Source organism: Myotis davidii, unplaced genomic scaffold (assembly GCF_000327345.1).
Source record: "Myotis davidii unplaced genomic scaffold, ASM32734v1 scaffold345, whole genome shotgun sequence".
Classification (NCBI taxonomy): domain Eukaryota; kingdom Metazoa; phylum Chordata; class Mammalia; order Chiroptera; family Vespertilionidae; genus Myotis; species Myotis davidii.
The window spans coordinates 410,032-423,599 of record NW_006296540.1 but is presented as its reverse complement, the minus strand read 5'-3'; the positions used below and the strand labels follow the sequence as shown (position 1 = coordinate 423,599).

Genomic DNA, 13,568 nt, shown 5'->3' with positions numbered 1-13,568 from the left:
GGGAAAAACCAATTCAGGTAGGAGATTTCTCATCCAAATCCATGGAGGCCAGAAAGAAGTGGAATATTTTTCAATTTCTGAAAGAACAGAAATATCAACCCAGAATTCTATGTCCAGGAAATCTATGTCTCAGAATGAAGGGGAAATTGAGACATTCTCAAATGAAGGAAAACTAAGAGAATTTGTCACCAATATACCTACACTGAAAGGATGGCTAACGGAGGTTCTTTTAGCAGAAAGGAAATGGAAAAGAATCGTGAAACATCAGGAAGAAAGAAAAAGCCCTGGAAAGAGTAAAAACATAGTTAAATATAATAGACTTTTCTTGAGTTTTCTAAATTGTTTGACAGCTGATGCAAAAATTTAAACAATGTCTAATGTGGTTCTTAATGTATGTTGAGGAAATACTTAAGACAACAATGTTATAAATGGATCAGGGTAAAGGGGCATAAAGAGAAATACCATTTCTATACTTCATTTGAACTGGCAAAATCTCAACACGAGTAGAGATTTGCATTAACAATGTACATGTAACATAATACCTAGAGCAACAACTTAAAAAGCTATATGAAGAGATATATTTAAAAAACTATAGGTAATTTAAAATGGAATTCTAAAAAATGTAAATTAGCCCAGATGGAGACATGAAAACTAAAAGAGAGAAACTGATGGGGGCGGGGGGCTGTAATTATAATAGAGCACCTGAATTAATGTGAAAAATAATCATATTATTTTAGATCTTAGAACACATATACTTATGTGAATAGGGGTTAAGTTTCTCATATGTGAATAGGGGGTTAAGTTTTTCTTAAGTTTCCTTTTCAAGGCCTGTGCGAAGCGACTGAGGAGTGACACAGCTATGAATCCAGCAAGCAGAACTGATAAGCATGGTCAGGCTGACCCACCAGGAGTCAAAACATCATCTCATCAACATTATCTTATCGCCCGATGGCTAAGGGCAATAGCTGACGTCCGTTCCAGCCTCACCCTAGCCTCTTCCCCTTTATAATCCTATCCCCTGCACCTTACTGTAAGGCAGGATTTGATGCTTGTAAGTGCCCTATCTTCTTGGTTGGCTAGCCTTCTCAATAAATGCCTTATATGATTCAACCCTGCCTTCATTATTGGACATAGCAACAGGCAGTCCAAACCCAGGTTTCCCGGTAACAAAACCAAAAACTGGAGAAGAAACGAAACAAAACAAGTCAGGCTTAAGCCCTAACATCAACAATTACATTAAATGGAAACAGTCTAAATACAGTGGAGCCTTGACTTACAAGTGTCCCAACTAACGAGTTTTTCGAGATATGAGCTGACTCTCGGCCGATATTTTGCTTTGAGTTGCGAGCTAAAATTCGGGTTACAAGACAGCTTCAGATACCCCACCGCTAGTTGACGCAGCGAACGTCATAGTGAACGCCACAACATCAGCCCAGCATCACGTGTCATTGTAATGGTGAAAACTGATTTGACATACGAGTAATTTGAGTCACGAGCTCCATCACGGAACGAATTAAACTCGCAAGTCAAGGCCCCACTGTATACCAATTAAAAGATGGAGAAATGACAGAGTAAATTTTAAAAATATGACACAACCCTATACAGTACTCTATTCCAGACACTCACTTCAAATAGAACTATGTGTGTACATTGAAAGTAAAAAGATAGAAAAACACACCAAGCAAATATTAATTTTAAAAAAAGCAAAAGTGGTGACAGGATAACTCAGTGGGAAAAGACTATTGTCTTTTTAACAAACAGGAAAGGGACAACTGAATATCCACAAAATACAAAGAATTAAGTTGGAACCTTCCTAAACCATAAACAAAATTAACTCAAAATTAATCAAAGACCTAACTGTAAAAACTAAATCTGTAAAACTCTTAGAAGAAAACATTAGGAGTAAATATTTCTAACTTTGCATTAGGCAACAGTATCTTAAATTGGGCACCAAAAGCACAAGAAAAGTTTGATCGACCTGACTTCATCAAAATTGAAAAACCTTTATGCTTCAAAGGACACCATCAAGAAAGTCAAAAGACAACACACAAAATGGGAGAAAACATTTGCAAATTATATCTCTGATAAGTGACCAGTATCCAAAATCTAAAAATAACTTGTCAACAATAAAAAGACAAATGACAAAATTTAAAAACAAAGATATGAATAGACATTTCTACAAAAGAGATATAGAAATGGCCAGTAAGCACATGGAAATATTCAGCATCATTAGTCATGAGGGAAATGCAAATCAAAACCATATGAAATAATCTCTCCACACCCACTGGCATCATTAGTCATGAGGGAAATGCAAATCAAAAACCATAATGAAATAATCTCTTCACACCCACTAGGGTGGTTATAATAAAAAAGATGGACAATAGCATGTGCAATGAGGATATAGAGAAATTGGAACCCTATATGTTGCCAGTGGGAATGGAAAATGATTTTGAAAACAGTTTGGCAGTTCCTTAAAAAGTTAAACTTAGAGTTTCCATATGACCCGGCAGTTCTACTCCTAAGTATATACCTAAGAGAAATAAAAACATATGCCCATACAAAAACTGGTACAAATGTTCAGAGCAGCATTTTCACAATATCCAAAAAAGTGGAAATAACCCAAATGTTCATAAATAGATGAATGGATGAACAAATGTGATATGTCCATGCAATGGAATATTAGCCATAAAAAAGAACGAAGTATTGACTGGTCCATGTTATAATCTGGGTGAATCTTGAAAGCATTATGCTAGGAGAAAGAAGCCAGACACAAAAGACCACATATTGGATGATTCCATCATGATGACATGATCAGAACAAGCAAATTTATAGACACAAAAAGTGGATTTTAGTAGTTACCAGGGTCTTGGGGAAGGAGGAAATGTGTAGTCACTATGAATAGGTATGACATTTCTTTTTGCAGCAGTGAAAATATTCTGAAATTAGTGTGAAGGTTGCACAATTTTGTGAACATAGTAAAAATCAATAAATTATATAGTTTAAAGGGTGAATTTTATGGTAGATGAATTATATCTCAATTTTTTCATTATATGAGAAAAAAGATAGCAGAAGTGACTACTTAATAATCAATAAAGTAGCATCATTGTCCATAGCTTTGTTTATAATACCCCAAACTGGAAATAACCGAAATGTTTCAATATGTGAATAATTAAAAGAAACTGTGGTTACATCCATACCATGGGATTATAGTGAGCAATAAAAATATATTGGAGGACTGATGTCAATTTCCTGGGTTTGATATTGTACCACTAGAGGCCCAGTGCATGAATTCGTGCACAGGTTGGGTCCATCTGGCCCCACCCCAATTAGGTTCGGGGCCGGCCAAGGGGAGGGTCCACAGGGGGTTGGCCAGCCGGCCCTCCCCCCTGGTTGAACTCCTGAATGAGGGGACAATTTGCATATCAGCCTTTTATTATATAGGATAGTTCATTAAAGTGTAAATATTAGGAGAAACTGGGTGAAGAGGATTCAGAACCTCCCTGTAATATCTTTGTAACTTCCTGTGAATCTATAATTATTTGTAAATAAAAAGTAAAAAAAAAGATCTTTTGTAAACTACAGAAATTTGCTCACAGATGTTGATAAACCATGCTGCTTTTATTATTTGACAGTAAAAAAAGGAAACAAAAATATAATAGTCTAAATTATAAAAAGAATTCTTGGTAAGAGAAATTTATCAATTTTGATATTTAAATTTCCTTAACTTTATATCAACATGAATAAGCAATTTCTGTTGTTTCTGTCTTTTAAATTCAGTATTTCATTTTCCCGAATAAAGTATAAGTTGGTTATTTTCTAGATCGAGACACTGAAATTAAAGCTGGCAGCACAAGATGGCACTAAATAAAAATAAGGAAAACACTTGACTTTTTAAAATTATGAGCTTTACTACATATGGTTAAGCCAAACTGAACAAAGCATTTATCAAGTGAGTCATTGTTTAACTGTGCAGTTAATGAAATCCCAAATTTACCTGGGAGCTGAATTGTGTTCAGCTTCAATAAGTTAGTTTTAGTAACTGGTTCTGTTTGCACTAATTGGAACATTTAAGCTTTACTGCATTTTCTAATCATGACTTAAATTTTCAAAGAGGTACACCAGAAAAGAACTCTGGTGAAATCAAGTTAGGAATTACCAGTAATAGTAACATGTTAGCATTCTCTATTATTTACAGTTTTCCAAACTAACTAATAGCTTTGAAAAACTGAGATTACACCAGATGAAACAAAATAAATTTCGACGAAAAGAGTTACCACATCCCAAAGAAGAAACACCCTTTGAACCAAGTAATTTGAACCAGAAATTAGAGGTGAGCTATGTTTTCTTAGTTTCTTCACATGTATTAAAGATCGATTTTCCTTGTGGTGGTGGGGGGCGGGGAGGGCTATTTGTCTCTAGTGTACACACAGCATGTGCAGCTATGGCAATGAACACCATTACAGATCAACTTCTCATTGAATACATTTTCATAGTGTACCTTCCACTCAGGCCCTTGGATTTATTCAACTTTCACACATATCAGCATTTTTGGAAAGGAAAAAAAAAGTTAAAAGAAACTGCAGACGGTGAGTGAAATTGAAGGACATCCCTGGGATCTATTAGAGCAAATATCTAATAAATCTTTTAATTCCTACTTAACTATTAGGAGTTAAATCCCAGTGAAGCCCCACAACAGTTTTCAGAACAGAGTGTGAAGTGTCAGGACTTTTTCTTTAAAGAGGTAGTGCCACTCCAATTTAGCCACCACGTATCCCCTAGAATGTCTAAAATGTCGGTCCCTTGAAAGATCTAATATGTCACTATGTCACAGATGCACTCATTCTTATCCCTTTAACGTTCCAGCCTTGGAAAAAATAAGCCAGCTGTTTTCCTTCCCTGTGCTGTTGAGCACTCTGCCTACAGGTCATGTAACAGGGGATAGAGAATCTACTATAAAGTCCTATTCCCTGACATCAGATGAGTTCCCAGTGCCGCTCAGTTGTTTTCTAATTCACCTCCAGTTGCCCTTATCGTGGTATCTCACTCAATTTCCTTCATTGTTCTCAAGCCCAAACCCCAGCCAACAATTTCAGTTTCTTCCCCCTTGCGGATGGTGTTCTGCACCTCCCGGTCACCCAGGCAGGAACTCTTAGGAATCTCCCATCTGGTCCTTTCTCTTATTCCTCGTGTTCCCGCCCAGGTTTTCCCCCTTCCTTTTCTAGTGCCTCTCATCTCCTTCTTCCTTCTATCTAAATTTCATTGCCTGGTTTGATACTTTATCATCTCATTCTTCCATGACCAATCCTTCTTAAACTTTCCTCCTAAATACATATATTTTTTAACCCTCACCCAAGGAGTGAGGATATTTTTTCCATTGTTTTTTTTTTAAGAGAGAGTAGAAGGGCAAGGATAGGGGGGGGGGGGAGTAGGGAGTGGCTGGCATGATTTGAGAGAGAGTGTGTGTGAGAGAGAGAGAGAGAGAGAGAGAGAGAGAGATTGATTCATGTGAGACACATCCATTGGTTGCCTCCTGCACATGCCCCAACCAGGGACAGGGGGGCAATCAAACTTGCAACCTTGCAACCCAGGTACATGCCCTCGAACCTGAGACTCTCCACTGCACAGGTCGGTGCTCTAACCACTGAGCACCACCGGCCATGGCTCCTCCTAAATATTTGTAAGACCAAAAAAAATATCTTGGATCACAGCCCTAAAACCAGCCTGTTACAATAACATTGTTGGAAGTTAGGGATTTGAGTTTTTAAATTCCTGCAAATTTTGTATTCTACTAAATGATGAACATACACTTTTAATACAAAATGACTACCACTAAGTACAGTTGACCCTCTAGGAAAATGCAGCATGCATAACCCCCGGCGCTTGCAGTGGGGTAACTGAACTGGCTTTAGAAACAGACCAGTCTCATGGGAGATGGCTAAAGATGGGCGCCGTCTGCACATGTGCTTTCACGGAAAACGCAGCAGTCCGGCCACTGGTGACCCATCTGACTGACTCTCATGCGGGTTAATGGGAAAACCACATTCGTTCAGACAAAGAAAACCTTAAGTTAATATTAACTACTTTATGTGTACACGTCTCACATGTAGGAAACTAAATACTTACATAAAATATGTCATAAAATTATAGTGGAAATTAGTCACAAGATATGATATTTATATTTGTACAAAAATTTTTAGGCACACTATGTGGATTCAGTTTAATTGTATAATTATGGAAACACTTCACGCAACTGTTTTACTTAGAGCCATGCGAAAAATTAATATGTAGGAGATGGGCTGTTCCAGTTTCGGTCTGCAACTAAGCTTTTCCTTTGGGACAAACATCTATACGCTGCTAGAGTAATAGAGCAATGGGAGGCAGTACCCTCTAGTACAACAGGACAGTTTACAGCTTAAAGCAGGTCATGACTGAAGTGTTTGCCCTGTGACCTTTGGCACGTTGTTAACCTCAGAGATTCCATTTTATCATCAATAAATGGGGCCGAAAATATCTTACAGGTGACATTGTGGTTATGAAAGAAAATATATATAAATATACAGATATATTAATTTAGATGTGTGCTGAAATATTTAGGGGTGAAAATACATGAGGTTTGGATGTTGTCTTAAAACACTCCCAAGAAAAACAGGTTAAGAGAGAGGTGAAATAAAAAGGGACCAAGCCAAAGGTAGTTAAACCAGTGAAGGGTACACGGAAGTTTGTTATACTTTCTACTTTTATGTAAGTATGAAAATTTTCACAATAAATAGTTAAAACTATCTTATAGGTGGAGGCTTGTAGAGTCCTTGACATACAGTAATTACTGAGGAAATGTTTGTTTCATTTCTCAATGTTTAGTAGAGGGATTAAAATATATGTGTATAGTCCTAGCTCAGTGGATAGAACATCGGCCTGCAGACCAAAGGGTCCCAGGTTCGATTCTGATCAAGGGCATATACCTTGGTTGCAGGCTCCTCCCCAGCCTGGGCCCTGGTCTGGGCACGTGCAGGAGACAACCAATCCATGAGTTTCTCTCACACCAATATTTCTCTTTGTCTTTCCCTCTCTGTTCCACTCTCTCTAAAATTCAATGGAAAAATATTGTCAGGTGAGGATTAAATGTGTGTGTGTGTGTGTGTGTGTGTGTGTAAATATGTAAAATGATATATAAATAAAATAATGTAGCTTCCACTAGAAACTCTAATTTTAATAATCCTGACCCACTCTCAACTTTAAAGGCCTAGAAAAGGCTTTCCAGCCACAGAGAACTTCCTCAGAAGGCTCAGGCAAGTCTGCAGACTCTCTGGAACCTGAACTGACCACCAGTCCCTGCAAAAATCCACATAAAGCTCTCCAGGTCTCTTCAGGCCCCATGGGTACTGGATATTCGGTGCTTACTAGCCAATCTTGAAACCAATACAGCTGTAAGACCAAGGAAGCCAGGACCTGCTGACACATCTGTGACACATGTCTAGCCTTGCTTGGCCTCACTTCTATCTGTTGTAGAATTTGTAAGTGGTTGAGGTCGTTGCTCCTGTCTCCTAAAGCATGTTAGGAAATAATTATTTCCAAGATTGAGGTTGTTGGGTAAGTGATGCTAAATAGTATTATCTGAAAGATATGAACTATCTAAATCCACCTTGCCAATATTTTGACTTCTGACTTCAAAGGCTCCTTTCTAGAATAAAAGTAAACATCAATTTTTGTGCATTGTATTGATTTTGAAATTTTGCCTATTTTCTACGAGAACCGAATTTTGTAAATTTGTTACTATTACTAAGGATGCTGTTTTCATGTACCAAATTTTAAATTGTCGAGTGTCAGAATCAAAGTCAATAACTTCAAATAAACTGTCTCCTTAATATGCAGTCAGCTTAATATATAGCTGACTGTTGAACAACTAGGGAGTTGGGAGTGCTGACCTCACCCCATGCAGCCACAATTCATGTACTTTTGACTCTCCCCAAAATGTAATTAGTAGCCTACTGTTAACCAGAAGCCTTACTGATAACACAAGTAGTAGTTAACACATATTTTGTATGTTATATGTACTATATACTGTATTCTTACAATATAAGCTAAAAAAAGAAAAAGTTATTATGAAAACCATAAGAAAGAGAAAATACATTTACCGTATTTATTGAAAAAAATCCATGTGTAAGTTGGGCCATGCAGTTCAAATCAACATGTTGTTCAAGGGTCAACTATCATCTATTTATCATAAAGTATTATTATATACTTTAAAAGGGGGTCTATCCATATTTCTCCAACCTTATTACCACCATTCAATCTCAGGTCACCTTTAGTTACTATAAAAGCTTCCTACTTTATAGCTTTTCTTCACTGATTATTTTGAAACTTGTGGATTTATAAAATAAACAATTTCCCAAATGTCCCTTAAAATCAAATCTCTACAGAAAATATGAAATTCTATCTCCTTTTCATTTTAAACAAGATATAGCTTTCATTCTCTAAATAAGTAAATTTACTTTCCAACATAGCCAACCCAGTCATTTTAGCCAATTTCCAAAATAACACCAATGACTCTGACCAAATGAAATATCCCAATTTGACATATTATGACATCCTCTGCATGGCTTTTATGTGCCACTGATATTGCACCTGTACTGTACAATTATTTACTTATATGTATATTTCCCTACTTTATTACATAGTCCTTGATTTCTTTCAAAAAATGTAATCATGAAATATTTCCAAATTCTCTTCTCTTCACAGTACCTGGTTGGCACTAGGCGCTTAATAAAAAGTACTGAATTGATCATTGAAAACATCAATACATTCATGCCATGTATCTATATGCAATAATATATGGTCAAAGACTTAGTAGCTATAGAGTTTGTTTCCAACCATTTTGTTTTCTTTGCAGAATTTAGTGAGACATGCTTAAATTCTAGGAACTATTAATACCATGCTTTTGTTTGTTGTTCATGGAATATAAGTGGTGTCTGGCACTTTGTCAGGCACTATGAGGAATACAAAAGTAATGAAATAAGTAGGCCTTACCCTTCAGTTGCTTACAGCCTGGGTAGGAAGATAAGATACAGTGGCCAACCCCAGGCAAAACTGAGGAGCAGTGAAGTTTTCTTTGGCATTCCCAAAGCCATATCCTAGAGTTAAGTTGTGAACAGATGATCATGCTCCCTGAATACACTATTTGAGCAAAAACTCGAAGAACTGAGCTTGCTCTATCAAGCTGGTTCCACACTTCTTCCCCGGGCTAGCCCAGCTGGTGCTGCCTAAATGAGGCCTGAGAGTCTGTTCCCAAGGATGAGTTGATCTTGGCTTCACGTTTTGAAAGCCACAGGGACAGTGACTAAATCAGTCCAAGCCCCGTCCCATGGAAAAAACAAGGAGCCGGTTTGGTGACTGAGTGTAGAGAATGAAAGATGGGAAAACACGCCTGGTGTTAGCTCAGGAAAGAGAAAGGAAATGCTGGATGCAAAAAGTTGCTTGAAACTTCCTTATTAGTAAGCTTTTTTTTTTTTTTTTACAAATAAAATGATTAATTTTTAAACAAAGTCCTAGTAAAAATTAATATATGTCTAGCAATAAATCCAAGATGAATGATTTGATCTGTTTTTGTAATGGGGGGAAATGCACTTATTTTTTTTTCTCAAAATGAAGATGTACAAATGAAAGAAGCCCTGTTCATTGTGCTTTAAAATGAATAATTTTCTCCAATTTATGTTTGTCCCTCCACTTTTTTTTAAAGGAATTTAGAACAAAATCAAGAGAATGGGACAAGCAAGAGATACTATATCAGACTCATCTGGTCTCTTTAGATGCTCAACAAAAAATATTGTCTGAGAAGTGCAATCAATTTCAGGTACATTAATACTATCCCCTAAATGAGAAGAGATTAGAGGTTACATACTGCTATCTTTGCCCTTCAGCTTGTAATCTTTTTACAAGTAGAAATGCCAACTAATAGAAAAAACCAGGGCAGGTCTAGCATTGGTTAAAGTACGTGAAATATCTATAACGGTGAGTTTAGTCTACCATGTCTCAAAAGATGGTGCTATTAAAAGTGCCATTGTTACTATGGTATGTTTTTGCATGCCTGTGGACAAGTCACTTAGAAAGTCTAGGGTTGCTTTGTCCGGGTCCTCAAGAACTTTACAGTTTAGACACAAAGATAATGCATGTCCTGACTTACAGATAGCAATGACAAATGAATGGGAAGGATCAAAATCCTGTTAGAAGTCAAAGGAGTAAGAGAAAAATCTGGACTCAGCCAGGAAACATCCTCCAGCAGGGGCTGGACTGGGCCTGAACCTGGAAGAATGGATATGTTCTGAGACAAGACAGAATATATTCTAGATGGGGGAAATACAGGGACAAAGTCACTGAAGCAAGAGAGCAAAAGGCAAATTTTGGGAATGGAAAATGGTTGAATTGGCTGGGAGTCCATGTGGGAGGTGGTGAGGAGTAGCGGGTGGTAAGCCTGGTGAGTGGGATGCAGATTGTAATACATCTTTAATGCTTGGCTAAGGAATTTCACATTTTTATTAAAGCCAATAAGGCCCTAGCTAGTTTGCCTCAGTAGATGGAGAGTCAAACTGTAGACTGAAGGGTCCCAGGTTCGATTCCAGTCAAGGGCCAGTACCTCGGTTGTAGGCTCCTCCCTGGCCTGGGCCTTGGACAGGACTCATGCAGGAGGCAACCAATCAATGTGTTTCTCTCACAGGGATATTTCTCTCTGTCTTTCTCTCTCTCTTCACTCTAAAAATCAGTGGAAAAATATCCTCAGGTGAGGATTTTTTTAAAAAGCCGATATTGTTTGGTTGATATACTTATTTTTCATTCTTTAAGTTACTTGAATTATATGTCATACATGTTCCCCAAATTCAACAATACAAAATAATGTAACGTAAAATAAAAAACCTCATTTCGTACTCTATTTTTATCCATTTAAATATAAACACTGTTATTAATAGTTAGGTATTTATCTTTACTACTTTTTCTTTTGTTTGTACAAACATGTAAAAAATGTATTTGTGTGGAAGTTACATTTTTTTCTTTTAAATTTTTTGTCTTCATTTAATAAATAATCCACAGATATTATTTTGAGTTACTACATAAAATTCTACTTAATTCTGCGTAGTATTTCATAGTACATAGTAGATATACCATTCATACCATAGTATATAATAGATATTTTTTCAATCATTTTCTTATTGATGTACATTCAGGTTGTTTCTACTTTTATGCTATTACAATATTGTAATAAATATCTTTAGCTCTTCTGATTATGCAGTAGCTGTATAAGTGTGCAAGAATCTGTGATGGCTGTAGTCATTAGCAAAGCATTTAAATCACTGAAATATTTTACCATGGTTCATTATTATTTAAACCCAGAATAACCCGTTGTTAGAAAGTGTGTTTTTATAAATGAATGTAAAATATTTAAATGAATTGTGAAATGGATGTTTAAGAAAATATAGATTTTTAAAAGTAATTACATTAAGGGATGTCTTGAAACAGGCCTATCATGGAGAATACTACTTTACTAGTTATATTATTATAAGCTACATTCTCCCAGAATTTGAATATTCAACATCATTAGATTTTAGATGTTAGTATATTTTGATAGTGAGGGGTTTTGTTTCATGATTATCCTTCACTTTTTTATAAGCTTTCATTTGTGTAGCATTTATTTTTGGAATTGTCTTTTTTTCATTATTAAAGTTTTTGAAACTTGAAAAAAATCTTTAGATACTAACGTTATTCTTTTGCTAGATAAAAATTCCAGAAATAATTGTTGAGCTTCCTCACTCGAGGATATGCTTATTGATTTGAGAGGGGGGTGGGGGTGGGGGAGAGAGAGAGAGAGAGAGAGAGAGAGAAAGAGAGAGAAGTACTGGTGTGAGAAAATATCTAGCGATTGCCTTCCATACATGCCCTGACTGGAGATCAAACCCGCAACTTAGGTATGTGCCCTGACCAGGAAATGAACCTGAAATCTTTCAGTATACGGGGTAACCTCCAACCAACTGAGCCTCACAGACCAGGGCTCTATCATTCTTTATGTAACTTAAATATGATATTCTCCATTTAATTTTCACAATTTTCATCTTCCCCAGAAACAGGCACAAAGTTACCAAACTCAACTAAATGGTAAAAAACAGTGCATGGAAGGGGACAGCAGCTCTGAAATTCCTCAGTTGATATGCGAGCCAGATGCTAGTTGTGAAACAAGTGGAAGAGATGAGTTCATTATTGAAAAACTAAAATCAGCTGTTAGTGAAATAGCATTAAGCCGGAATAAGTTACAAGATGAAAATCAGAAGCTCTTACAGGAACTGAAAATGTACCAAAGACAGTGCCAGGTGAATATATATTTATTTTCAACTGATCTTACCCATGATTCATATAAATGATAACTCAAAGCTAAGTTTATATTGCATGTGTAAATTCAGCTCGTTCGTATTTCCTCTTAGTGACGAATTGTCACCTGATGAATAAATTCATTAATCCCCTAGGCACTTTACCCACTAGAGCACCTTGGTTCTGCTGAGGTGTAATGATGATTTACTACCAGTGCAGGGTAACAGAGGCCACTTACAGACCTTAGACCTAAAAACCAGGGGCCTTTAACCACACACCACCCTCTGTCCTCCCTGTTCACTCTCTGACCTTGTGCCTCTTTGGCTTACAGGAATCCTGGGTTGGAGATCCAGGAAATCACGAAGGGTGCAATACTCTAATAATCTCACTAAGAAGCATGGGGGTCACTCTCTGTAATTTATCATCGTTAACCTTACCGTCATCATTTCTCAAACAGCAGCCTGGAATTTGTTTGTTTTTTCTTTGTTTTTTGTTAACTTCCACACTGACAGATGTGATTGATGATTTTTCCAGGCATTAATTTTCTTAACTCGAAAATTTCTTTTCTTTCTACTTTTTGCAACCACTGAAGTTATACCGCATTCATCAAAATTGGTCATTACGAATTTGACTAAATATGCATTTCTTATTCATGGGTTTCCCATGTACTAGTACATAAGACATTCTGTGGTTCTATCTCCCTTTCTAAGCCGTACCTCCCACCTCCAAACGCTAAGGCTCTTTCCTCAATTAGCCTATTTCTTAGTCCAGTGATGGCGAACCTATGACACGCGTGTCAGAGGTGACACACGAACTCATTTTTTTGGTTGATTTTTCTTTGTTAAATGGCATTTAAATATATAAAATAAATGTCAAAAATATAAATCTTTGTCTTACTATGGTGGCAAATATCAAAAAATTTCTATATGTGACACGGCACCAGAGTTAAGTTAGGATTTTTCAAAATGCTGACACGCCGAGCTCAAAAGGTTCGCCATCACTGTCTTAGTCCCACTTCATCCCCTGCCCATGCCAAGGATGCTTTTTCAGGTCACTACCTGAGCAGACTCCACTTTCTTCTCTAAGATACTCTACCTCAGGACCTCCTGCCACTTCAACTCCCCGGGGTCATTTATTAGTCTTGGGCCAACCCCTCACTCCCCCGCCCCCCTCCTGCTCCATTATATAGGGGGTCATGTAAGCGGTTAGTCCTTTAACTT

General features: G+C 37.0%; 1 protein-coding gene across 1 annotated transcript in view; it reads left to right on the top strand.

Annotated features, from left to right (window-relative positions):
- Nucleotides 1–13,568, top strand: part of CCDC67 (coiled-coil domain containing 67) — a 75,738-nt gene that overhangs the window by 21,305 nt on the left and 40,865 nt on the right. The window contains exons 4-6 of the mRNA XM_006771940.2: nucleotides 4,196–4,330; nucleotides 9,734–9,847; nucleotides 12,105–12,350. Coding sequence (XP_006772003.1) covers nucleotides 4,196–4,330; nucleotides 9,734–9,847; nucleotides 12,105–12,350 — 495 coding nt within the window. The remainder of the gene's footprint in view (nucleotides 1–4,195; nucleotides 4,331–9,733; nucleotides 9,848–12,104; nucleotides 12,351–13,568) is intronic.